Source organism: Mugil cephalus, chromosome 10 (assembly GCF_022458985.1).
Source record: "Mugil cephalus isolate CIBA_MC_2020 chromosome 10, CIBA_Mcephalus_1.1, whole genome shotgun sequence".
In the NCBI taxonomy this organism is placed as follows: Eukaryota; Metazoa; Chordata; class Actinopteri; order Mugiliformes; family Mugilidae; genus Mugil; species Mugil cephalus.
This window is the reverse complement of record NC_061779.1, coordinates 19370533-19398003: the sequence shown is the minus strand read 5'-3', so window position 1 is coordinate 19398003 and position 27471 is coordinate 19370533. Positions and strand designations below refer to the sequence as shown.

Sequence of the window (27471 nt, the reverse complement as noted above, 5' to 3'; positions counted from 1 at the left end):
TCCATAAATACACGTAGTTTGTCTTGCCATTTAATTTAAAAACGGGCACCCTCAATATGCACATTTTTCCCTGTATGCTATGGAATGCATCACACCGAAGCGACAAATGACAGCTTTCTTATTCTGTGATTGACAAACAAGATTAACCAATCAACGTGGCCTCTGTAAACTCCTTAGCCAATCACTGGAGACTTAGCAAACGCCTGTCCAATCACATTCAAGGGGGGCGGTTCTATTTTTGTTGTAACCCCGCGGTAAATGGTGGAGGATGAATGAAGGCACTGCTGCTAGCTTGTTTTTGGCTAGCAGATACGACATCAGTGCACATTAACTGGTCGTAACACGGCGAAGCAAGAAATCTCGGAATGATAAAGACACTTTTGAAGCTGCGTAGATGAGCCGCCTACTTGTTTGCGGATGCTTGCTATATAAACTAATGTGGAAGGCGAATTGATTTTCACTGATTGCTAATAACAAACATTAGCATGCACGGGAAGGAGTCGTTCTGGGTGGACGCAAGGTTGAAACGGACAGGTGAATAAACTAGAAAGACTGTTTCAAGAAGGTAGACAATGTCAAGGGGCGCCCCTTTTTGTTGTTTGTGGTTCAGAACGGAAATAGGCTTGCCAAATAAATGTAAGGGTTGTTATGCTAAAGTTTAGCTTATAGCTAATCTTGTAGCTACCGATAGTTACCGTTAGCTATTTTCTTGTGCGTGTAGCGTTACTGTCTCATTTATTTTTCAAGGCAAAACAAATATAATGCAAAAATGAGTCAAATATATCCTGGCAGATGTTAGTCGAACTGAGAGGTAACTTCTGTGATACTGTCTCAAGTTAAAACAGAAACAGTATGTACTTACTATAGCTCTATCTACAGTGTCCCAGTTCTAAAAATACGTTTTTTTCGCCCTAATACTCTTTAGTACAGTTTCTGCTTGAAAGGAAACATACTGTAACGCCTTTTTGTTTTCACTCATCCAGGCTGAGGCAGCTGTGCCACCATGTACTCGACCGCTAACAACAATCCCACGAAGCCCAGCTGCAACAGCAGCAGCATCACTGAGCTGCTGGGTGCCCTGTGTGACTGCAGCTTGTCTGGGGTGTCATGGAAGCGCAGAGCCCTGGGTGGAGTTTCTAGACAAAGTTTTCGCAGATCTCTCAAGAAGCGTGCCTACGGTGCCCTGCTGTCCAAGCTGTTCCAAGATGGCACCAAAGGGTTGGCTTCAGGAAAAAGTGCCACAGCTAACACGCCCCCCAGAAACAAAGTCCTGATGATATGTTTTGACTTGCGGGTTGCTGGGTGCCGAGAGGAGGCGGAGAGGTTGGAGGAGCAGCTGGAGAGGCTGTCGGAGGGGGCGTCGTCCGGTCTGAAGGAAGTAGATGCGGTCCTTGAGCTCCTGGTCCATTTAGCTGGTTCGGCACCTCCGCCTCCTACGTCTTTCAGCAGGGACTACATGAGACGGGAGAGGCCTGTGCTGCGGAGGCCTCAGCCGTGGAGCTACCAGAGCGAGGAGCTGCAGAGGCTTGAGGCCCGGGCGTGGGGTCTGGTCTGCGGGGAGGAATGGGGGACTTTGGAGAGTCTGTGTGGAACTCAGAGGCTGATGGATGCTCTGCCGGGCACGGGGCTGCTAGGTTTGAGGACTAAATTTGACGGAGAAGAAAGATTTGAGAAGGAGACCAGGCTGACACTGTTTGGAGCGCTGCAGCACACTCGCACCTCAGACATGGATATAAGACTGGACCTGCCTCCTGTTCCCAGTAATATTGATGTGACTGGGTTGGTTATCAGGGTAAGGGACTTTGATTAGATCGATGCGTGTAGTAGAGTTTTATCACATGGATAGGTGCATCCTTGTTGTTTGTCAGTGGGTTCATTTTTGCACATCGTTTGTATGTCATTTATCTCAGTATTTGTATTTACTTATGTTCCATTGGTGTACTCTGCAGGTCCCTCCCTGTTTAGATCAGTCTGAAGATGAGGGCTTCCAGTCAGCCTCCAACCTGACCCCAGACTCTCAGTCAGAGCCAAGCCCCATTCCAGACATTGATATCTGGGAGGCTGTCCGCACGTTTGAGCCTGGAAGACGCCGCTGTTGGGAGTCTGTTGGCTGGTAAGTGACCTATCAGTTTGATCAGAAGCAGGCCAACATGCTTTCCATATGAAAAGTAATCTTCAATCAGCAAACTGTTGGACAGCAAAATGATTTACGTGAAGTGATGTGTGAGTAATAAATTATCAGGCCATGTATGAGACAAATTGTCAGTTGACTGCCGCCCAATTTATAGTACACAAAAGCTAAAATAAAATGGATGCGATTAACAACTGACACAGTTGTTGTCAACAAGGTATTAGGGAGCACTTGTATTCATCTGTGTTTTTAGAAAATAGCATTGAATGCCGCTCTGTTTATTCCACTAGCCCTCCAGGGAAGCGGGAGTCTTTTTACCTAACAGAGGGAGGCAGAGAGGCCTTTGACCAGCTCTATCGACTATGGGAGGGGGAGATGAGGGTGGTGAGCACAAGCACACCCTCTCCTGTCCTCCCGCTGCCCCTGGACTCTCAGACGCAACTGGTATTTGATCTCCTCAACGTCCTGATCGGAGTGGCGTCCACTACCTTCCCTCTCAACCAGGTACTGTTCATTATGTGCGTTTATTGGTCTCTAAAATGCAGTAAAATGCAAATGATTTGCTTTTTTCTTTTAATGAGACAATTTGTGGATGTGTGATATAAACAAACCCAGTTCACTTATAAAAAGCCTATTTCCCCGAAAACAATAACTACAAGACAATAAAAGATGATGTCAAGTCTGTCGTCTGATTACATGATCAAGAAATAAAATGACATATTCTTAAAACTAAAAACAAAGCCACAGGAGAGCGCTTCCGTTGGTTCATCATTTCCCATTAAGTTTTTATTTCTCCAGAAGATTGTAGTTATTTTTGCAACATAAATTGCATCTTAATACTCCGTCCGCCTCTCATCTTGTCTCTCTAGCAGACTAGTGTCAACAACACGCAGCCTAGTACCACAAAGTTATTTAGTCGTGTTAAAACTTTGCTCTGATGGTTAGATATGTGTTGGTTTGTTTGCTTTTTATCTGTAAATGCAATCTTTAAGTCTGGTCTGCAGTTGTGCTGGATTGCAAAATGTTGTTTTCGTCCTCCCAGAAGAGTGCTGTCTAGAAACACGTCCAGTTCTCATATAACATCCACAGAAATGGGAAAAAAAAAAAACTCTGACCTGATTATGTAATCCTGTAATATACTAACACCACCTGAAAATGCTTTCGGAAATCACCGTAGAGGTGACTCTGTCACACAGCCCTGACAACGTACAATATTATATACGATCCACAGACGGTCTTTGCTGCAAGGCAGGTTTATTGGATTTTATTAGACTTCACAGACACTCTGTTTTGTCCACCATCTGTAAATATGTGTTGTCCTTCCCAGAGTGTTCAGTTTGATGTCAGGCCTGGGGTGTGCGTGTCGGGAGCCTCTCCAGAGAGCGTGTCTCGTCTCTTGGGGGAGTTGGCCCAATATGGAACCTACTACTTGAGGCTCAGCCGTTTTTCTCTACAGAGTGCTGACAAGAAGGGCCTCGTCTTCCAGGTATAATCACCATTAATACCGCAGAGACTGCACATGTGCCTCTCTGTTCTCGGCTTGTATTCTGCACCTGTTGTGTTCATATATTCAGAATGTTTTACTATTCCCTCTGTGGGCTATTGGGGATAGGCGAACACACACACACACACACACAAGAATATTAAGAATACAAATATGAAAAGAAAGGAGACAAAGTATAAAGGGGTAAAGAATCCTAAACAGATCAGTGTTATCCAGCACCACAAAGCTAAAAGAAAGTCTATACATCAGTCTATACTCGAGATGAAGTGACTGTTTCATCCTGTAAATATGTGATAGAAACGAATGTAACTGGAAATGATGAAATGCCATAAAACATCTTTCTTCTCCAAGGCTTTCACCGGTGGTCTGAGGAAGTATCTGCATTACTACAGGGCTTGTGTTCTCACCACTCCACCCACTCTCAGCCTTTTGACGATTGGCTTCCTCTTCCGCAAAGTGGGCCGCCAACTCAGGTGATGTCAAAACCTTTATTTATGCTGGTGTCTTTTCTTAATTCCACACTTTTGAACTTCACGATTGCACTCATGTCCTGGCAGAAAGGACCTCGATGCAAATATCTACAGATCAAAAACTCTCTTTGCTTTCTTTTAACCTAAGGTACCTGTCAGAATTATGCTGTGTAGACGGGCCTTTGGGTGCTGGCCAGTCCACCTTTCCTGTGGTGAGTGCTCTTTTATCTGCAAACTGCAATATGCCATCTATCACAGCTGTGTTTAGCCTGTCTGATGAGATATCAGCTCAGTGTCATGTGGCTCTCCTTAGGGTGTTAAACTGCTGTCCTACCTGTACAATGAAGCGCAGAATAACTGCAGCAACGAGAACTATCCCGTCCTCCTGTCGCTGCTAAAGAGCAGCTGTGGACCTTACACGAGGTCAGTTACTCTGCACCTCACATAGCCCTGTTGACGTCTGATTTAACATGTGTCCCAGCTTAAGGTATAAGTGTAAACACACCCATGACGCACTGAAGATGCATTTGAGATCGGCTCAGTCGGACCACATTTGGAGGTGATCTGGGCCACTTTCCTTTAGTAATGTCAAAACACATGCACAACACACTTTTTTGTCTCATTTCTGTTTTGAATGATCACCTGTCATCCTATCATCTACCTATCATCTATCTATCTATCTGTCTGTCTGTCTGTCTGTACGCATGTATGTATACTGTCTTGTGGTTAATTGGTGTGATCACATAATCATAGCAATACATCTTTCCATCGCTTGCTATGTCTGTAATGTCAATAGCAGTGCGACCGGCTACCGTTATAAATGTTGGTGTAGTCTACGTGCAACTATTTTTATTTTTTTTTCTCATTCATAAAACACTAAAATCTGGAACAGCTTCAGCCGGGAGACAGATCATCCAAAACAGGGACTATCCCGGGGACTTCTGGTCACCCTAATTTACTAGAGGATGTGGCTGCTCTCTCCTGATGCATTTGCTGGCTCTTGTCATATTCGTCATATAAATTTGTTGTGTTGCCATCCTTCGTTCAGTTTGTTCCACATCCTCCTTATGACCAGTTCCACATTATTGATGAGGGGCCTCACTTAGCCGTTAGCCACAGGTGAGCTATGGCTGTGAGGACAGTGAGGACATGGCACGCACCTGCATCATCAACTTGCATTTATCATATTAATCGCAAGATGGCAAATTCTCATCATGGGTATTGTTTTTGGTGGTATGTCGTGTACGATAAGTTATCGGCCATTCCTTCAAGACCCATACCCCAAGCTGGAAGCTGTGTACTTGGATCCTATCACTCAGGATGCGCGTTAATACCAGATATGTACAGGGCCATAAACCAGTGTCCTAAAAATAAATGAATGTAGTTCAAGGACGCGACTTTACTTTGATATGCTGATTGACTGGGAGAGTGTCTGCACAAGGTTTGATTGACAGATAGTTTCTTTTTTTTGTGCTTCACTTAGGTTTGTCTCTGACTGGGTGTACAGCGGCGTGTTTCGGGATGTTTATGGAGAATTCATGATCCAGGTCAATGAGGAATACCTCAGCTTCAGAGGTGAGATGACACTCAACACACAAACTCGCACACCGTCGCATAAACACGCCGGCTCCAGTCAGCAGGTTCAGAAAATGAAAGCCTGCCAGACAGATTGTCTCGCAGAAAAAAATAGATTTCATTACTCCCTTTATTGCCTAGTTGGATTTGTCCTTGTGTCTATAAAGGATGTCATGAAGTTATTGGATGATAATCAGTGGGAAACAGAATCGGCTGCCCCAGCTGTGGGAAGCCGAACCATCTCCGCTCAGTAAGCCAGAGGGACAAACAGAAATAAATAATGGGCCTTTATTCTTTTCATTTGATATACCATGCTGGTTAAAACAAAACATTTTCAGGAATAAATTCGTTTTTAAAAAAAACATTTTTCCTATGGCGATTGCCCTTGACAAATCTGGACGAGCTGATTTCATTCAATTCAGTCCAATTAAGGACTGGATCCCTTCAGGGGAGCAGAAGAGCAGAGCTGAAACAGGAGGAGAGCGGCTTAGAAGTTGGACAGGATGATATATAACCAGTTTTTAAGATATATCAATATATTGTGAGAGTAGATATAGGGCGAGGGTACATTATTCATATCAATATAGTTTGTGCTGCTCCAAAACTATTCTTAGAGAGCCACCAAGTTATTTCTCTTCTCCCAAGTCTCGTTCTACTCACCTGCTCTGCCCATCTCCCCTCCCACTCACGACAACATGGAGAGCAATGCAGACAGGAATCAAGCTACCAAAGCAGAGCTGACTGGTAAAAAGAAATCATTTGGATAGGGTTCTGATTTAAGAGTCAGATGAGCAGCAGAAGAATATATTCTGTAAGAAAGTGCCAAAAACAAGTTGCTAACAAACATTTGAGCATGACCAACAAACCACGTTGCAGAACTCATACTCCAATACTGTGGCCTATGAAAGAAAGTGCGAATGGGGAAATATTGCATTTAAACTGTGACCAATCATGTTGCCAAAGATGTGGATCCTATCTTGAGTGTGGAAAAAAAGATATCTCAGCTTTTCGTTGTTTTTGCTGTCTTTTTTGTTTACATTTGATCATTTTCACACCTGTACTGAGTATGAGTATTTTTACGGAAGGATTGAATATTCTTTTACATTTATTTCCCTTGGTGAAAGCAGCCAGAATGAGTTGCATTTTATTGCTTGTTTAGAGAAGCAGACACACTCAGAAATATGACTAATGACATTTCATTGATTTGTAAGCTTTATTTTTATTGAATGATGTTTATGGTTGGGGGATAATGGGATGAGGGTGGTTTGCGGGTAACACAGGGAAAACGCTGCTTTCCACACAAAAACAGGCGGCCGCAGAGTTATGCCTCTGGAGGTGTTTCTGATGGGCTGCGGTGTTGACCACTGTGCCACAACGCTGGCCTGAATGGAAGGCAGGGGGTGAAGGAACAAAGAGCTACTGCTAAACAACAAGCAGCCTCCTCTTCCACTTTGCTGTTGCTGTTACACCTCTTCTTCTTCTTCTTCCTGAATATTCTCCACTTCCAGTTCATTGTGTTTGTCCTCCAGTTCTTTATTCCTGTCCTGGAGTTTTTTAATTGTCTCCTCCAATTTCTTCATCTGGTGCTCCAGTTCTTTAACCATGTCCTCAATTTCTTTTGTTTATATTTTCCTCCTCCATTTCTTTCTTCTCCTTCTCTTTCTTCTCTCTCTTTTCTCGTTCTTGAGTGGTCTTGTAAAAGAGTCTTTTTGTAAAAGAGTTCTCGCTCTTCCCTCCTCTGTTTTTTCTTCTCTTCCTGCAGAGTTTTCTTATCCTCTTCCATCTGTTCTGTGTCAGTGAGCTCCTTTTTGAGCTTCTTCTCCAGCTGCTCTGTGCTGTTGTTGAGCCTTGTAGAGAGCTGCAGGATTTGGTTGTCTCTCTGGTGGAGCTCTTGCTGGCTGTTGTTGGACATATTCAGGCTTGGAGTTTTCTGCTCACGCTCTTGCCAGGACTTCTTTGTTTGTCCAACAGTTCCTGAAGCCCATCACATTCCAGCTGTACCACGTAGAGGTTTTCACAAAACTTGTGTCTTTCAAAGAGAATGCAGTGGTTGGTCTTTTAAGTGTTTGAACTTGATGCCTCAAGTGGTAGTTTTCTTCACGGGAGGCATCGAAGTCCCGGCAGTATCCAGTGGCTTGGTGTGTTGGGAAAAGCCCAAGTATGTTTGCCACCTAAAGTCTGGCTTCTATGGTTAGTGAGAGTGCAAGTGTTCCATGCTTGAGTACGGTACAATTGATTAATCAATCAATCAATTTAAAAAAAAATAATCTCCACCTCTTTATTCAGAAATAAAATTAAATTAAACAGCCAAAATTTGCGCAAGCAGGTTCCTGGTTGAATATGTTGTTAAGATAATATAAATAAAAAATTATATATTTTTTAAATAAATGCTTTTCATACAGCTTCATTAACCTGCAATAAATTGTGAAAATCACTGAAAAATATGAAGGCTTTTTCTTTAGTGCACAAAAAAGAGGCATTTTTGAACAAGTGACTTGAGCTATAGGAACAATAAGTGATAAGTAACTGAAAATCCAAATAAAAAACGCAGTCACAGGATTTGTGTCAACGTTGACACTTGATCACGTGATTTTCATTGCAGTATCATACACAATCACTGACACACACAGAAGCAGCGCATACATCTTTTCTCTCCGTGAGCTTTGTGAAATGGTTCCTTGAGGGAAGAGTGTTGCTAGGACTGAAGGTGCAGATCATTGTAGTGAAGCCGTCATCTTTGACTATCGACAGAGGCCTCATGTCAGTTACAGTCATGTTCAGGATGCTATCTGTCAAGACAGCTGCTTGCCGTGGTGCACATGATGCACTTCACAACATGAAGCCCGTAATGGTTTGCTGTTTTCTTCTGGAATGAGAAAGATGGATATAAGTCTGTATAACGGCACAGTTTTGTTTAACTTATTTATTAGTTATTTATTTACTATTAGGTTAAGCCAAGTAGGTTACCCAAAGTGCAGTTACAAACAAGACATATACATGCACACATACATACATACATGTAACTCACACACTCATAAAAAGTACAAGTACCCTAAACATTCTTAATTACATAAATTTGAGGATATATAAATTACTTTCATCCTGTCTAAATGCAATTCATCCTGTCTCACACACATACAGTAACAGCGTCTTCTTCACACTAGATTATTAATCAATAAATTATTACCATCATCATAGTACGTACACGTCAAGTTTATTCATGAATCACAATCAAACACAGGATTAGCTGCGTTTGATGCAAAAAGAAAATTACATTGTAATACAAAGTAAAATGTGTGCGCATGCTCTTCCACCGTGCTTGTCAAGCTACAGGAGAGACTAACGGTATGTTTTTAAAACGGAAAAACGTGGGATTGTAGTGACTTACCGTGCTGTTGAGCTCCTTTCTTCTTCAGTGACTCCGACATGTTTCCATTTCAGGTGTTATATCATCACCGTGGTGCTCCCATGCCAAGCCATATCACTTTACAAAGCTTGCATGTGACACACTTTTTTGTTTTGTGCAGTGTGAAGTGCTCCCACACTTTTGACGATTTCGATGGAATTGTTTTCTCCACCTCGGTCATGTATGTTTCATTTGTTTTTTGTCTTTAATTAAATGGCGCCTCTGCTCTGCCTCCGTCATGGATTTCGTCCAACTGCGTTCAACTGTCTGTAGGTTAAGCTTAAGAAAGAAAAAAACAAAACAAAAAAACAACTGCAGTGGTAAAGTGCTGCAGGGTGAAGTATCCAAGTGATTGACACATTAATCGCGTGACACAACAAATCAATACCAATACATTTAATAATCGATTTTTCTTTTTACCTTTTTTATCGAGTTGTTGTTGCAGCCCTTCTTCCCTGGCGCCGTATGGTTGGAAAAGGTGTGTTTTAGGCAAGGTACACTTTCACACTGCATTGTCAAGTGACCCTTCAATCATCCCGGGAATTTAGGAGCTGGGTTCGCCTGCACCGTGAGACGCGTTCTGCTAAATTACCCGATCACGTTGATGTACCTGCCAGACACGTTCTGATTTTGTCATTGCGGAAACTCCAGGGCTGTGAGAGCTGCTCACTCAGATCTCAAAACCGAGCAAAGTTTTGGTCCACTCCAATAAGATCAGTCTTCCTGAGACAGATCTCTGAAGGGCAGAGATTTTTTTTCCCCCCGTTTTTCTTCAGTGAAACAAATTGAGTGTGTAGTTACACAATCTTCAATGGAAGCGCATACGTGAATTAACTGTACGTCATGCACGGGAAATCCCACCAATCGAGGAATCCTGATGTGAACTGCTCATGCACGGCTGTGTTTATATACAGCTTTTATAGTGATATGGCACACCTTCTTTATTTATTGATCATGGCAGCGCACTGGCGAGAGATCTGCGAGCTGGTCAGCATCTGATGAGTTTGTAGACTTTGCAAAAGGGCCAAAATTGCATTGCACGAAACAGCAACGCTAACATTTGACTCCTTGACCTCCATTGTTTACCTCGCAGTGTTCTGACTAAATGTGTGATGATGTTGTCAGTGTGGTAACAGGGGTGATCGTTGTTTGACTACACATCGTTTTTGTGACATTTCTATTTGGAAGTGTGCAGTGGGATTTATCTCACATGTAAAATATGTGCCATGGCTCAAGAAAAGTTGGAAAACACTGCCGTAGACCCACAAGTTGAAATAAACCAGAATGATCCTTTAATGGCCTAACCTGAAGAAATCTCTGAGGAAGAATATGAAGATTCATTGATTAGTTTGTCTTGTTTTGTTTGTATGGTCATACAGTATAGACTCACTGCGAAACTTATAAACACTAGAATGTAATGTTAACCAATGTTAACACTATTTTCTCTGTGTGATGTGGTTTTCTATCAATAAGATCTTCTCAGGACAGTTTTTTTAGTGTGTTCTTGTGTACCGCTATCTTTCTATTGATCGATATAATGATTTGATTTTCTCAGTAGTTGATTGTGGTACTAAAATATATAACTGAGCTTTTCCTAACCTAACATGCATCTCTCTATGCATCTTTTATAGTATATTTTAACTTCAGTGTATGTGCAATAGAGGGTCACCATTCATACTAACCTGTCTCATGTGAGCCATGTCTCCGTGAGGGGAAAGACATCAGACATAGTGAAAACCTCCCTGCTGTGATGATAACCTCAGCTAAAGGCTGCTTCCACCCACGCAGAGCAGAACGTTCATAGAAATTTAGTCGTTTAGTAGTATGTGAATGCATAAATGTAGAACATTTTTAATATATTTATATTACATTTATGCATAAAAACTACATGACAATGGCATTCTTGACAGTAGACAAGAATAGAGAACCTAATGTAAGTAGTGAACTAAAAATATTATGCTTCTGTATTTATTTATTCAAGAAAATGAAACATTTGTTCAAGTCTGTAAGTAATTTATGCCCATTACTCAGAATAAAAAACCACTTATTTCTGAGATGTTGGCCAGTTTCCTCACATTGACCACTTGCTTCAGGTCCTTCCACAAAATTTCTATTGTATTAAAGTCAGGACTCTGACCATTTCAAAACATTCATTTTATTCTTCTTCCAACATTTTTGTACAGAACAACTTGTGTTCTTGTGGTTGTTTTGCTGCATGCCCCAGTTTCTCTTTAGATTCATCTCTCAGACAGATATCCAGACATTTTCTTTTTAGAATTTGCTGGTATAATTCAGAATTCATTCTTCCACCAATGGTAGAGAGTCATCCTGGTCCAGATGCTGCAAAACGGGACCAAACAAGGACATTACCACCACAAACAGAATGAGGCTCTGATGCTGAAGTGGCTTCTTCAATCATGACACCTCTCCTTTAAACCAAATGATTCTACTTTGGTCTCATCCCTCCCCAAAACATTTTCTCAGTAGCTTTGTGGCTTGTCTGCACAATGTTTTGCAAACTGCAGACTGACAGAAATGTTCTTTTTGGAGATCTTTGGTTTTGTCCTTGCCATTTAGAGGGCAGATTAGAGGCATCACTACTTCACATGAAGTGGGTGATTAAGTTTGTGTGTCTTTGTTTGTTCTTTGATTTATCATAAATAGATCAATGACATAAAATACTTGGTGTTGGACTTAAGAGCACTGTGTCGTTGTCCTTCTCTCAGTATCAGATATCAGGATTTGCTACTTTTCTCTTTAATATGTGATGGTAATTACTATGGCAGTATGTTGGATTGAAGGCAAACAGCATTTAAAAACATTGTAATTATTTTTGAGTATTTTGAAAGTGATTAATTAACAACATAATGAGTGTGATAATCATTAGTAAAAGTAATTTAGTTCCGACTTTCCGTTGGGGAATTGTATGTAGGTAAAGAATGATATTCATGAAACCCTTTTCTCCATAGAGCTCACACTGCAACTTTTTAATTTTGTCAGAGCTCTATAAATATAATGTTATGAATCATTATAGCTTGTGCAAATATTGTCTGTCATGCAACACCCCCATTCAAGGTCAGACCATCACCCCGGCTTTGTCTGGCTAACAGGTTCATTTGCTCATCGGCTACACCTCATCAACTTCTGCAGCGAACCTCTGCACTCCTCGCTCCAGCTTTTTTTGGAGGACACGCAAATGTCATTGTTCTCTTCGAACTCTGCCGTCCACAGAAGCAATCAGCAGCTAAGCTTTCTTGGCAAGCCGCAGGCTTTCTGTAAAGAGCTCTGGAGGCTCAGTGCATTCATGTTCTCTTATGCTTTTTGCTTAGGATCACTGAGCTAAGCGCTAACAATTTCCAAGTGTTAATTCAAGCGGTCAGAGTTTTACCATGCCCTGTAAGTCATACTAATAAGGAAAAGTTTTAGTCCCAGTGATGGCTTCGTCTTACGTCTTACTCCACCACGAGTACTTGTAGGAGTTTCAGCCATGATGTGCCGATATCAGGGGCTTAATGGAGCAGTAAAACCACTTGCTCCGAATTGTAGGACGCCGTGTACTGTAATAAGTGTCTTTGAATTTTCGCAGACAAACACTTCTGGGTTCAAGGCTACACTCTGATCTCGAAGGATGTGGAGGACTGTGTGCCAATCTTCTTGAGACACATTGCCAATGACGTGTACGTCTGCGGAAAAACCATCAACCTCCTCAAAATCTGCTGCCCACAGGTTTGTTTTGCACATTAAACACATTCATTTATGCAGCTCCAGTGAGGTTTCGTGAATGCTGTGTAGAAATGCCAGCACACATAACCTAAATTATATTCCTAATTTATTCAGTTCAAACACAATTTTTGACTCTTGTTTGCAGTGAATACATTATAATGTGAAGTAAGATTACCCAACTTTTATAGCTGCGAACGGGGACTCGGTAAGTCATGTTTGCTTGGAGTTGTACAAACTGACTCGGTCTTAGACAGAATCCACCCCACAATTATCCACCTGCCACAGCAGCTATTCTGTTCATTTGGAAATCCATACAGCCCTCAGAGTGTGGGACGAATAATCAATACAGGACATATGGGGTCACGGTCTCCTGTAAATTGTCATCAATACGCTGTCGTCGGTATTGATACACGGCCTTGTTGTCCTCAGACAGAGGCATTTTCGTTGTTTATTGCCAACATTCAGCACCACATAATGTTTTTTCTGACTTGGCCTGAATGCTCTAAACTGCAGGGCTTATGCTCCCGACTAAACAACATTCAGTAACTACAGTGTTTCCTCTTTATGTTACTTTCCATTAGTGTTGGAGTCTTTCTTTCCTGGGCAAACCGCAGAACGGCTACGAACACATGAAAAGAAATTATGGATTTAAAAATGAGAAAGTGAAGTGGAGGTCACTAATGCACTTACTAATGGCTGTTGGATATGTCCAATAATCACCTGTCTTTTTATGAGAAAACCCATTGCGGCTTTCTTTTGAATTAAATACTTAATACTTCACTCTGCTGCTGCTGCTGCTGCTTTATAAATTGAAGATCTATATTTAAAACGGCCACATTTAAATAAATACAATGCACCTGATCCTACTAATGTGGGCAAGAAAAGGACAAGCCACAGTAAAGATCAATATACACATTTAAATGAGTCGATAAATAAATAATTCATGGGGGATTCCTCTTTTTATACTGTAGCATGATAAAAGATAATTACATGGTGAACTCAAAGAAGAGGCACAGTCCTTTTTACTTGCACGTTTTTTTTGTTTTTTTCTTTTCAATTAAAGGTTTCCAGATCTTGCAAAGTGCAATCAATCTAATGGTACCTTATTATTCACTCCTACAATCCGAGGGCTTCCATTTCAGAGTTTCGTATTTCTGCCAATAATTGATGAACTGATTAGCTGTGAATGAGTCCCACCAATCTTTGATAAATGTATTTCATACATATTGTCATAAACAATATATTTTGGAGCCAGACTAAGTTCAGTGTAGGGCACACCTTCTCTTTGAATGAGAAGGTGTGCCCAAACCTTTGACTGCTAATGCGTATAAAGCCGAGTTAATCAATACCTTAAATCTAAAGTCGTGCTCTGCACAGGTCCTTCCCAATTCTCTCCTCCACCTCAGCCTATATTTATCCCTAGTTTATTTTATCTTGTTTCTAGCTGTAAAAATGAGTTTCAGACAGCTAGTAGCACATCATTTGTTGAGAAAGGAACGTAGAGGTTATAAACCAAAATGTCAACAGAGTCATCCGAAGGAACACTTGAAACAGCGAGCCTCTGTCATAGCACCATTTCTCTGGTTACTGTGTGTCCGCAGCATTACATCTGCTGGTCGGAGCTGCCCGTGCCCCGCATCGCTGTCACCTTCTCCCTCCGGGAGGTGGAGGAGATTGAGAGAGACTGCGCGGTGTACCGCGGACGCATGGAGAGGATCGCCAAGCACAGCGCCATCAGCAGGGAACAGCAAGTAATGCCACGCGTGTTATAATGTTCTGGTGCCACAGTGTCTTGCACTCACCTGCCAAAACATTAGGCACACTAGTGGAGAAAAACAGTCGTAACGTTCAGTTTATGAAACGGCGTAAAAAGGTAGTAGTTCAACTGCATGATCATTTTGGAGGATGTTATGTTATACAAAAGTTTTCTGTTATTTAGCGTAGCCCACTGACTAAATTGAGTTGTCAAAAGTAATGGAAACATTTCAACAGTACCACGAGCTGCAGTCTCCACAATGAATCGACAACTCTGTTATTTGAAACTATTGCTAAATACCACGATCTCCATGAAGCTAAGATTTAGTGCAGGACTGTTACATTGTAATGTTTTCCCTCGTGTATATGAACTGGCAAGTGAGTTCATATTTCTCTGTGTTTTTCATAATTTCTGACATTTTGTTCCCGTTGCTCCTCATCAAATATAAATAAGACTGCGTTTCTTAAACATGGAAGTCGATTTTGTTTATTACCTATTAAAGAGAGGCATTTTAATGTCACTGCTAGCTGAATTTAATAGATTTTTTATTTTATTTTTTAAGTCAAGGGGAGCCTAGACTTCAGATAAAGTAAACTTGCAGTAAGACAAATCATTACACAGGCGCTGTCCCTTAAGACACAGAGGGATGTTTTTTTACATTGCATGATCCATTGTTGCAGCACTGCCCCTGAAGTACTGAGAATTTCAGCAAGTCATTAAAGATGATGTGGCTGCAGTCGGGGACTTGTTCCCGAATGTAGTGCAACACGCTGGTTTGTATGGCCCGACATTGATGACTGACAGTGGTGGGGGAGGAAAGCTGAGCTACGGGCCAGTGGGATAGCCCTTTGTTAATGATGATTTCTTGTCTGCCAATTGTTAGGCCCTGCGAACAGAGCAGGCTCGCCAGGAGCTGATCAATCAGGTCAGAGAATCCGCAGCCAAGACCCTGGAGAGCATCCGCGGTTAGTGTTACACTTACACACACACGCTGTTAGTATATCATTTTTATATAGTGCTTGATGTACATGCACGCCCCCATGCCTGTGAGTGTACCTTTAACAAATGGCTCAAACCTTAAGTATAACCTGCGCTCGCTTGTTGACTCCCGACTACGAGACTCCCGACTTCAGCTCCCCTCAGGAGGGATGCACTGGAGCAATTGCGGTGAGGGATGCTTTGAAAAGCTTCCAGTACTACAAGGCTGTGAAATCTAATCATCACTCGCACAGTTTAGCAAACCCCTCACATCATTTATTACTTCAGAGGATGTGTGGCAAAGTTGGGGAGGGGTGGCGGCTGTGTGGGGGAATGTCTGGCCTGATGCTCTATGCGTGTCTTGGCATGGGAACGTTTGAGCGTGTTTGTGCGGGGCAGATGGTGATGCTGTTTTGTGCGTATGTGTGAGAGAGAGACGGGAATGTTATGTACTTTGCTGTGTGCGGAGGGGTAAACAACTCACTGTTATCTCCCTCACCTCCTGTAGGGCGCCAGGTGTCACAACGTCTGGCTGAGGAGGCCAAGAAGAGAGAGCGTTTTGAGGAGCTGAAACAGCACCTGGAACAGGAGCAAGAGGTAGTAAAGTGTGACCTAAATGTCGTGTTTAAATTGGAGTAACAAATTTAAACTGTATATTCGGTGCTTGCATGAATTTACAAGAGGTATGTGTGAGGAAGTAAAATGTGTGCATGTGGTTATAAGATCATGTGATAACAATTATAGCTTGCTCTTGTTTTGGAGATAAACAAAGTTTGTGTGTTTGGCATCAGTGGCGAAGTGCAGCCAAAAAGAGGCAGGAGGAGGATGACTTCAGCTTTGCCAGAGAGCTGAGGGACAGAGAAAACAGACTACAAGCCCTGGAGGAACAGCTGGAGCAGAGAGCCAGGTGTGACTGCCTTTACCACCGCTGTTAGAGCTGTTCTCTAACGGTTCAGTCATCTGTTAACTTCTGATTTGATCTAGAAAATGTTAACTACGTCTGCACATGATTGGAAAGCGGCTCCATCTGGGCGACATATTTTAGTGGCTTGACTTGTGCCCAATTTCCATACACTTGGGATAACTGTGTGATGCCGCAGCATGAGCAAATACTAGAAGAGCCTGCTATGCAACCAGCGAGCTGTTTGACAACATGTTGAAGATCAGAGTGTAGGAAAGCTGAAAAGAGCACCTGTCGTCTGCAGCTTTTCATCCAGCCAGTTCACAACATCCGCGTCTCTCTTGCTGTAACCTCAGAAACCACTTTACTTGATTGTGGATTATTAATGGGCCTGACACAGGTTAAGAGTATTTCTCAGCATTAGTCACACAGGCATTTGCCAACCAAAATCAGAGTCTCCTGAGTGTGTTGACATGAAGAGAGGAGTACTGATTTTGGGTAATCTTCAGTTAAATATAGGTATAAATAATTCAAATAAGACATGTGGTGTTGATTATCAGAAGTATCTTTAAAGATGTTAATAGCCAATATGTGTAAGCTTATCAGTAGCTTTGGTTTCAGTATGAACAGGACCAAGACTATATAGCTATATGAGCTGATAGAGAAAAAGAAAGTCCGTTTGCACTTTCCTAGACATATATTTACTACAAGTTGCTCTAATCGAGGCCCTAAGCTAAATCCTTGTGCTGCTGCTCCAAAATCAATCAGGAAGGAGCTGATTGCTCAATACAGCCGTCTATCAGAAGAAGCAGCTCGCAGAGAGAGGCGAGCCATGTGGAGAGTGCAGCGAATGAGACTAGAGGAAGCCCGTGCTCAGTTCTTCATGCATGACAGCCAGAAAACTCAGGTTTGTCATGAATTAATACAGAAGCTAACAATGCATATTTGAAGAAACAGTGTTTTAATGTGGTTACTTTTAATTATTATTAACCAAACCTTTGTGAATCCAGGCGATATTGGAGAAATACCCCTTAGGCCAGGGACGACCTCCTGTGGATGTACTACCACCTGTTCCCTCAGCACAACAGACTGAACCACAGCCAACACCGGTAGAAAACCACACTGACTCTTGAGCATGAATCAAAATACATTTCTCAGTACATACTCTGTTGAAGTGCACATTCTCAAATAAGTAACCTTTCTTGACAGGAATTTCCCACTCAGGAGCTCTCTGAGCAGCACAAAGCAGAGACTCAAGAATCTGAAGCTGTATCATCGGCACATGATTCATCTTCAGCTCCAGCTCTCGCCACCCTCACTGCAGACCCTGCCCTCATCTCTGAGGACATTGACATTAACGATTTTCTCCCTAAGCCACCGAAGCCTGACAGTCAGCAGGTAGATATGGCCTTGCAGGAGATTGGCTCTGACCTACCTGAAGCCTGTCCTACAGCACAACTAATAGACTATGACTTCAGTGCCCCCTTTAGTCCACTTGAGGGTATAACTCAGGCCTCAGTCCAGCCCAGACCTCGTTGGGGACCTGTGGTCCAGTCTGACCTGTTGCAAAATCACCCCTCTTTCTCTCACATTCCCATAGGAGAAAACATGTCCCAAGTCCAGGAGAGTGTACCCGAAGCCAGCCCCTTTGGCCAAGCCTCTAAATCCAGTTTTCCTCTAGGCCAGTACACCCCAGAGGAGCCGCAAAATACCAAAGTTTCCAGACAGTCTTCACATGTGCAACAAGTAGATGTGAGTGCTTCAAGAACAGACACCAAGGTTGAAGCACTGATAAATCTTTCTGACTGTGCTGGGACTGTGGAGGGAAACCCTCAAAACAGTGAGGACATTAGAACAGGAGAAAATATCTCTTCACCAAGCACTGACCGCCCTGTTTCCACCGATCATCTAAAGGCTGGAGAGCTGCTTCCAGATACCAGTGTCTCTCAACCTTCACTCAGCATGCATGGACATTCCTCTGATGCTCATATAAAAGTTGGACAGTATGCATCAGATGTTACAGTTCCACTCCACTTCCCAAGTATTCACGGCCATGCATCAGATTCACACATCAAGGTTGGGGAGCATGTTTCTGAAGTCGATGCTCCTTTACCTTCCTCCAGTGTCCATGGTCACTCTTCTGATTCTCACATTAAAATTGGGGAAAATGTTTCAGAATTCGTCCTTCCTCTTGTTACTTCAAACATCCACGGCCATGTTTCAGACGCCCACATCAGAATCGGGGAACATGTTTCAGATGTAGTTGACGCTCTGCCCTCGCCCAGTGTTCATGGTCACAGTTCAGATGCTCATATCAGAGTTGGGGAGAATGTTTCAGACTTTGTTGCACCAATTCCTGTTCACAGCATCCATGGACACTCCTCCGATGCCAATATTAAAGTGGGCGAATATATGTCCAACATTGCCGAAGCGAGACCTCATGGGAATAAGCATGGTCATGCCTCCGACTGCATACTTCAGTCAGGCTGTTTGGTATCTGGAGCAGAACTTCCCATGGCCCCTCTACCTGGAAGCTCTTATGGTCACTCTTCAGATTCAGCGTTAGGCATTGGGTGTCTGGTTGCAGGACATGAGCCCAAAAATCCTCCTCTGCCTGGTGGTGCCTATGGTCATTCCTCAGACTCAAATTTAGCCTCTGGATGTCTTGTCTCCAAAGCTGATAGACTTCCATCACCGCTACCAGGCAGCACCTATGGCCACTCATCTGATTCAACTCTGGGCGTTGGCTGTGTGGTGTTGGGGTCGGACCCACAACCTTCTGCACTGCCTGGTAGCGCTTACGGCCACTCATCAGATTCTTCACTTGGAGTTGGGTGTGTGGTGAAGGGCAAACACAGTGGAAATCATCAGGAAACGAAGGACCATAAAAATGAAGGTACCAAATAAAGAAAACATGAAAAGTCAAACAAACACATATCACACTCTGTGGTATGTATGGACACAGAAGTGCCAATTTTTAAGCTCATTATAGTCTAAGATGTTCTTATTATTTATATAAAAGCCAAATCAGTAAAATCACTTAAATACAGTTGGAAAAAGGTTCGTGGACAGAGAAAGAGATGCAAAACTTCAAGTCTTTTCATAAGACTGGTTCACTTCACTCAATTTTCTTGTTCAGAATTATCTTAGAAGTAAAATTAATAGCAAAAACAATTAGATGAGCACCAGTACAGTAGCAATGGGTTCAGGGCAGACCTGAAATATAAGGGTTGGGTTGAGTATTATCCTTTCAAATAAATTAGATTACTTGTTATGTTTTGACACAAGATGAAGAGTTTTTAAATGCTTCATTTATAGCTTCATTCAAAATCTTTTGTATCAGTGGTTTTGTGCAATAGGGCTTTGTTCAATTCAGCCTTTCCTCACTCAAGTATTTTCAGACAAAGCATAGTTTCTGTGGTTTAATTGCACTGTTGAAATTTGTGTCACTCAACTCTCTCTTTGTATTAAAATGTTTCAGATACCTGAAATTTAAGGTCTTAGAACGATAGCCATGGGGGCTTTTTGCGCTCATCCCAAATTCAGATGTCACGGAATATTATGTTTTTTCTTTGTAACTGAAAGACTAAATAATTGCTCTTAATCTTTCCTCAGGCTCTAAGTTGGGGAGCTCCAGTGAACAGCTGCTTGAGGGCATGGGGTCCTGGACAGCTGGCTTGGGCTTGTCGTCTGGAGAAAAGTCTGAGCAGGAATACCTTTTGGCTTTGTCTGCCCAGTACGAGGTGGAACACTATGAAGACTGCTACAACTTAATGGGTTAGTTATAAATACATGACAGACGGATCATTTTTGTACATAGATAAGTAAGATATTGCAGATACTGTCTAGTTCTCTAGTATCGAGGTATTGTGAATATTAAAACAAACTGAAGTGTATCCAAAACACTGCCTTGAGGAACTTCACATTTAATCCCTTTAGCTCTGTCAGACAACAGAAAACTTTTATACACAAATTCATTCACTCCAGTATTGAGCAAACTTTTAAAGGGATTCATTATGATTATGAATTATGATAGCACTGAAAACGTATTCAAAATTTATTTGAACAATGCACACGGGCTGATTTCACAATACAAAAGTGTGAGGAAGGTTTTTCCTTCATATTACTTGTTATTAAATTATTTCTTGATGGTCTACATCGAGCAGAAAAAATAAATAAAATGGGCTCTGATCGAATTTTTAAAAAAATACAGTAAAACATCAAGTCAAAGCAAAACAAATAGATTGTTGCATTTGCAAAGCTGATTTATATTTGGTCGAGTTGCATCATGGCTCGTTGAACTGCTCTCTGCATGTAGTCATGCTTCTTCTTGTTTCCAGGGTCTTCATTGAAATCAATCAGAACCCACTCAGCCGAGCACGTCTTCCACACCACTGATCAGAGTCAGGAGCCGTGATTATTTAGAGAGTAAAATAACTGGAACAACTTGCAGTGTCGTGCTGTTTGATGAAATGCTGTCCACGCTTTGATGTTTTATTTTGGTCGATTGTGTAAAGACAGTGTTGGTGATTCAAGATTGTAGTGTTTTATTATTCAATTACATATTTGATATTTTTCTCAATTCATTGATTAACTTTTGTAAAACCATAAAAGCGGGTTTAGTGTGACCACCAGTGAAAGCATTTTTACTTTGCACTACATAAAGAGCATAGTTTTCTGGAGTTATTTCTTGATATGTCTTCAGCAACATGTCGGTCTTCTCCCTTTCACACAGCTTCTTCCCCTGAGAGCCAGCTGCTGAAGCAGGTAACTCGTGGCCCCTGGGGCCTTCCTATGGACCCCACTCTCCGCAGAGCCACAGACACTACATCCGTCCAACTCAGCGAGATGGTTTCCCTGCCAGTTCTGATAAAACACTCGGTCACTACCCCGCTCATCACGCAGTAAGTGTCTGAAAGAATGCAAGAAGAGAGGCTCTGGTTTCTGTTAGAGAGGAATAAGTGGCACCTACTGTTTACAGTCATGAGCCGTGTGACTTATTTTACATATAGTGGAAAATACAATGTTTGATAGCAATTCAGGTGCGAGTGTTCACTGATCTCTTGTCATTTTTCTGCTACTCCAGGCCACTTTAACTGCAGCAGAGTGCATATTGCAGACTGCAGGGATAATTTAAATTCTTATTACATCTTTGTGGGATCCTTTTTATGTTTAACGTTCCATCAGAATCTACACACGAGCTTTCCAGTCTTCGCTTACAATGTTTCTGCACACTGTGCAGTTCGGCCTTTGTATGGAGAGAAATGGCTTTCTCATCCCTTTCTACACATAGCAGACGTGCTGTATATTTACCACAGCTCCTATGATTTATCAACACATTTTTATCCCATTTAGTGAAATTTTAGATTTTTAACTGTTTTTATCTCCAATTGGAATCTTTCCAGGATAAATGTGAATTGCTCAGACTTATAATTTAAAGTAATGGGAGATGGGAAGTTGTTCACAAACACTGACACATTTCCTGAGCTTTTTGTCTGTCATTTCTACAACCTGTAGGAAATTATTTTCCGTGTGAAAACTTTTCACCCATTACCTCGGTCATTTCCTCTCCCACCGTCTGTCTCCAGTGTGTCTTTGGTGAACAAAGCAGTGGTGGACTACTTCTTTGTTGAGCTGGGAGTGGAGAGACACTTTGAGGCCCTGCGCCACTTCCTGCTGATGGAGGATGGAGAGTTTGCACAGTCCCTCAGCGATCTCCTGTTTGAAAAGGTGAAGCTCTTTTTCCCTTTATGTCTTATTTCAATGCAGATTGAATATAGGCGGATATCCCGTATTTTTCTGCAGTTTATTGCGTTCAATGAGAGAACAAGTAAGGACTTCTTAAGACGAGGCCAAATGTCCTTTTTTTTTCTCTTGCGCCATTACCTGGAGTTCTTATTGTGAAGGCTCACATTTTATCCCGGAGCCTTTTAGTGGTGTGCTTAAGCCACACATCCCTTTTTGAAAAGCGAGCGCTGCCTTGTAATGTACAAGAAAACCTGAACATTCTGAGAGCTGCTGGAATCGATTTTTTTTTTATTATTATTAGTAATGGATTAAATGACTGGGTGTAGTGCTTGCTATGTCAAACCCACAGTGGATTTTCACCTGACTCAGCTCTTAGAAGCAGTTCTTAACTTGTTTTGGTTCATGGCCTGCAACTCGCTGCTCATTTTCAGCAGGTATTTTCAGAAGAAAACAAACTCGCAGCTCCAAATGGCACATTTGGCAACTAGTTGAAGAAACAGATGGATCATGTAGCAGTTAAATAGCCATTTTCTTTAGGAGTCAGTGGTGAGCAAAACGTGAAGGAGGGGGAAAAAAATAGCTTAACCTTGTGTGCATTTTATATCCGCTTTCTCTCTGTGCTTGTTTTGCGGCCCATGATGCATCACTGCCAGGTTTCCAGACTACTTTATGTCAAGCCCAAGCATCTTGGCACGAAATAACAAGCCTTTGCTAACACCTCTGTGCTGTTCTGCAGAAATATTAATGTACATCTGTCTCTAGAGGCCCATGAGGCAGAAGGTTTTGTTTATCCAGCCAAACACCTATTTCACTGATTAGCACGCATTCAACGGAAAAAGCGAGCTAGCCATGTAATCAGCTACCTGCGGCGTTCTTCCGCAAAGGAAAGCAGCCAGCGCTTGAGCCGTAATGGAGTATTTATATAACAGATGACGGCGTTCAACCTTATGTGCATTTTATTTGTTCAACTCATCCAGCTGGGCAGCGGACAGACGCCGGGTGAGCTGCTGACCCCTCTGGTCCTGAACTCCATCCTCAGTAAGGCCCTGCAGTACAGCCTGCACGGAGACACCCCTTTAGCCGGCAACTTCACCTTCGCCCTCCGCTTCCTGCCCGACACCTTCCACCCGCACGCCCCCGACTCTCTCAACTGTTTGGAGCTCCGCTACAAGGTGAGGCCGTTTTAATGGAGCGCGTACCCTTGCCCGGGTGTGCTTGTCTCGGCGTGAGTGGCAGCTTGAATGTGACAGCCTGTCATGTTTTGACAAACTGCTTCGGCTGTGGAAAATGAGCTTATCACGCACTTAAAAGGTTCAAGCTCATAGATTGATTGGAGTTGTGTCTTTCGGGTGACTAATGCCGCACATATTGTCCTCCACTCTTGCTCTCACCCCTCTCTCTCTCTCATGACTGTTCCTGCCGAATCTCTTTCTTGTACCTTTCTCGACTCCCTCCCCCTTTCTCATCTCTCTCTTTTCCTTTCTCCCCACATTTCTTTCCTTCCTCCTCCTGTCATTTACGTCTACCCCCATCTCTCACCACTTAGTCTTCCCTTCACACTCCTCTCACCTCCTTTTGTCAGCGTCTCTGTATTCACGCCTTCCTCCTTTTCCCCCCACGTCATCATCACTCTCCTTTTACCTGTTTTTCCCAACTCTCCCCCTCCCTTTGCTTTCCTTCACGCTCACTTGCTCTCACAGCGTCACATGCAAAGCTTTCTTACATTACTTTTTTTTTTTTTTTTTTTTTAATATATTTTCTTCTCTCCCTCTTGTCACCTCCCAGGTGGACTGGCCGTTGAATATCATCATCACAGACAGCTGCATGAACAAGTACAACCGTCTGTTTTCGTTCCTGCTGCAGCTCAAACACATGGTGTGGAGCCTCCGGGACGTCTGGTTCCACCTCAAGAGGACAGGTGAGAAAGAAGGAGCTGCTGATTCAGCCCCGGCTCGGACTGCGCCTTACTTCTGAGAAATAGGCTTTCCTGTTGTGCCACTAATGTTCATAAAATATTCATGTAGAGGTATGTTCAGCTTCTTTTATGTTTTATTTATACAAAGCACCTCTCAGGCCTGTGGGGTTGTTGTAAAACCTTGTGCTTCACTGTGTTGGATAGTATTGATCAGCGGAGGCCTGTGTGCTGACTACATAAATAAGTACCCTGATGGGGGGGGGGAGTGTTAACTTACTAGAAAACCATAAGCAGGCGGACATAACTATAACCAGAAGAAACGGAAAAGAATGCAAGCAACGATTGTCAATAGAGCACAAAGTGGTTAAAAGGTTTTTAAGGCTTCTTTTGTCAAGACCAAGAGGTAAAAAAAAAAAATCTCAGAAGGTTTTATTTTTACTGTGAAACGACACCAGCAGCAAACACATGTCAAAAGTTTATCCTCGAGGCTCTAACGCTCGTTCTCCCGTTTGTGTTTCAGCGCTGGTGAAAGGTGCGGGTCGCTCCGTGCAGTTCCGTCAGCTGCAGCTGTACAGGCACGAGATGCAGCATTTTGTCAAGGTCATACAGGGATACATCGCCAACCAGATCCTGCAAGTGTCCTGGAGCGAGTTCGTAGCAAAGCTCGCCACCGCCAGCGACCTGGACGCCATCCACCGCACGCACGCAGACTACCTCAACAGAGCCATCTTCAGGTGAGCCGGGGAACTGCAAGTGTGCAATATGAGATATTGCTTCAGTAATTCATCGCAGTATAATGCTTACTCGTGCCTTTATGCACAAATTGGGAGCTGTAAGTGGACAGGAAATGACAACTTGGAGCAAAAGCAGTATTTTGAGTGAACGCAGCTTCATGTATTCAGGATTCTTATTGGTCTTTAGTCTGCATGTGGGACTAGGCCGAGGTAACTTGTGAATTAACATAAGCACATGCTGAGTACTCATTAAAAAAACTCATTACATTGGTACACTTATGATTTAAAGATGCATATAAAGAATTTTATTTTAGCCTGACTTTAAAATTCCTAACAGATCTACATACTGTATGTCAAACATGAGAAATAGTCGAGTGTTATTCAAATCAAGGCGTCTCGCAGCAGCACAAACTCTTAAGATAATTCTGTGGAATGAATGCTCTAAATTGCAAAGAGACAGTGGAAAAACTCTGAGGGCTGTGATTCACTTTTTCTCATCCTAAGCGAACAGAAGTCAGTTGTTATCAGCTTATGATAATCAGCTTATAGTCAGGGGTCAGTTTCTGGATGGTTACTAGACCTGAAACTCTTAATTAAATTAAGCCGCAAACTTAAAATAAACGTACAAAGTAAGACTGTTTGCCCACAGTGGACCAAAGTACGATATTGTTCTATTACTCTTGGCAAATTAATTATCATTGGGTTTCTGACAGTTCCTGGCTCTGAGGGAACAGTTCAAAACATATTAAATTGTCATATCTTGGAAACACAAAATTAGTTGTTAAACATTTTAGTTCATAAACAGCTTGAACATTGACATGTAATTAATTCATTGTTTACTCAACTTCATTTCAGCTTTAGACCAGTCAGTATAGTAGAGATAATAATGTTTAACTGCAGGGATCCTGGATACATGTGTTACCTATTCCTGTCTAACTGTTGCATCATTCTCCAACCTGCTAACAGTACTTCATATATTCATCATGCAGCCAACCCACCCGGAATATATCTGCTGTCATCAACATAGTTTGCTGCCCCCTTGCTCTTGTTTATTCTTACAGCAGGAATATTAGCACGCTGTACATCTACTAAGTGTCATTACTGATAAAGCTCTCATATTAACTGGGTTCGGCTCAAAATGTTTCCATGCCGCTGTCGCCGTCATATAAATAAACCTGGATTGAATCTTTGTGGTGTCCTGATCCCTTCACATGCACAGGGATTAGGGACTAAGCAAAGGCTTGTCAGCTATTATACAAACCATGAAAATCTCATGAAACCATCATGTTTTCAGGCTGCAACAACCCCAAAATGTTGAAAAATTCAGTGGAGCAAAAGCATTTCTTCAGGCTCTTTGCAGGGAGAGGAAGTTGAAAGTGGCACACTTTGCTTCCATAATTTCATATAAAATTAATTCAACCTTCTCATAAGTTAATCAAGATTCTAGCTGGAGCTGAGGTTAGCTTCTGAAGCCGATGAATGATTTATTCTCATTAGGAAAGGTTGTCTGTATCACTGTATCTCTTGTATGTGTAACTTCAGCCTGTCTCAGGAAGTCATTCAAAAGTTTCTTGTCATGTTTCTTAAACTTGCCACTCTTGTCCTGTCCCCAGGGGTTTGCTGACGGAGAAAGCGGCTCCGGTCATGAACATCATCCACAGCATCTTCAGTCTCATCCTCAAGTTCCGGGCCCAGCTGATCGCACAGCCATGGGACAGCCAGCAGGGGGAGGCAGTGCACCCGAGCTTCATTGCTATGCAGCAGTCGTACAACACCTTCAAGTATTACTCTCACTTCCTTTTCAAAGGTAAGGCCAGACAATATTGTTTACCTGCTTTCACTTACACTGACAATATGACAACAGTGAAGCCATCGTGACTTCTTTCACTTAGCAATTTGATAGGAATGATTCACTTGTTGCTTAAAAAAACAATTACTGAACCAAAGTGTGTGTTCTAAGGTATTGGACATAGATGATACCATGAAGTATGATAGAGACACCACTTTATTGTCATGAGGTTTTAAAAAGAAAAAAAAAAGCTGAATGATTCATACCTGACTGAAGAGTCACAAACAAGAATTAAAAGCGTCTCTCTTCTTCTGCTCTCAGTGGTGACCAAGCTGGTGAACAGAGGTTATCAGCCTCATTTGGAGGATTTCCTGCTTCGCATCAACTTCAACAACTACTACAAAGACTCTTGAGCTGTGCACTGGTTTGTAAGTTGTACATGAGACAGGTGTCTGTTTTAGACATTTAGTAATTTGAGAATTGCTTCACCTAAGACTAATTCATATGTATATATATTACAATAAGTTATTCCAGCCTTTATTTTCGTGTCCAGAATAAAATTAAAACCTGCCTATAGTGTGTCATAGGCTCTTAGCCTGCATCAGTATACAGAATCTGAACTCTGTGTGTGTGCTTGAATAATTAGACTCTGCTTCTGGTCTGAATCTGTAAGATAAAGCTGATGCCTGTTGTAATGCATCCCATGCTCGTATGTGCCTACAGCTGTGCCTGTTTTAAGACAATATAAGATAATCAGTTTAATGTAAATAAAAAAGCAAACCACTTTGTTTCATAAAATCTCTATTCTCTGGTGTCAAATTTAAAGCTCTTACGTGACAAA

At 42.2% G+C, this 27471-nt stretch overlaps 1 protein-coding gene across 1 annotated transcript; it reads left to right on the top strand.

Annotated features, from left to right (window-relative positions):
* The first annotated feature begins 250 nt into the window (after positions 1–250).
* On the top strand, positions 251–27428 carry tubgcp6 (tubulin, gamma complex associated protein 6). Its single transcript, XM_047595568.1, has 25 exons — positions 251–534; positions 984–1792; positions 1950–2113; positions 2422–2635; positions 3459–3617; positions 3987–4108; positions 4254–4317; positions 4419–4528; positions 5589–5680; positions 12673–12812; positions 14411–14560; positions 15449–15530; positions 16052–16140; positions 16335–16450; positions 17213–17351; positions 17455–17553; positions 17654–19340; positions 20060–20221; positions 21180–21348; positions 22033–22174; positions 23170–23364; positions 23978–24110; positions 24628–24841; positions 26455–26648; positions 26952–27428. Exons 2-25 carry the CDS (start codon positions 1004–1006, stop codon positions 27041–27043), a joined length of 5517 nt encoding a protein of 1838 aa, XP_047451524.1. The 5' UTR covers positions 251–534; positions 984–1003; the 3' UTR covers positions 27044–27428.
* The last annotated feature ends 43 nt before the right edge of the window (positions 27429–27471 follow it).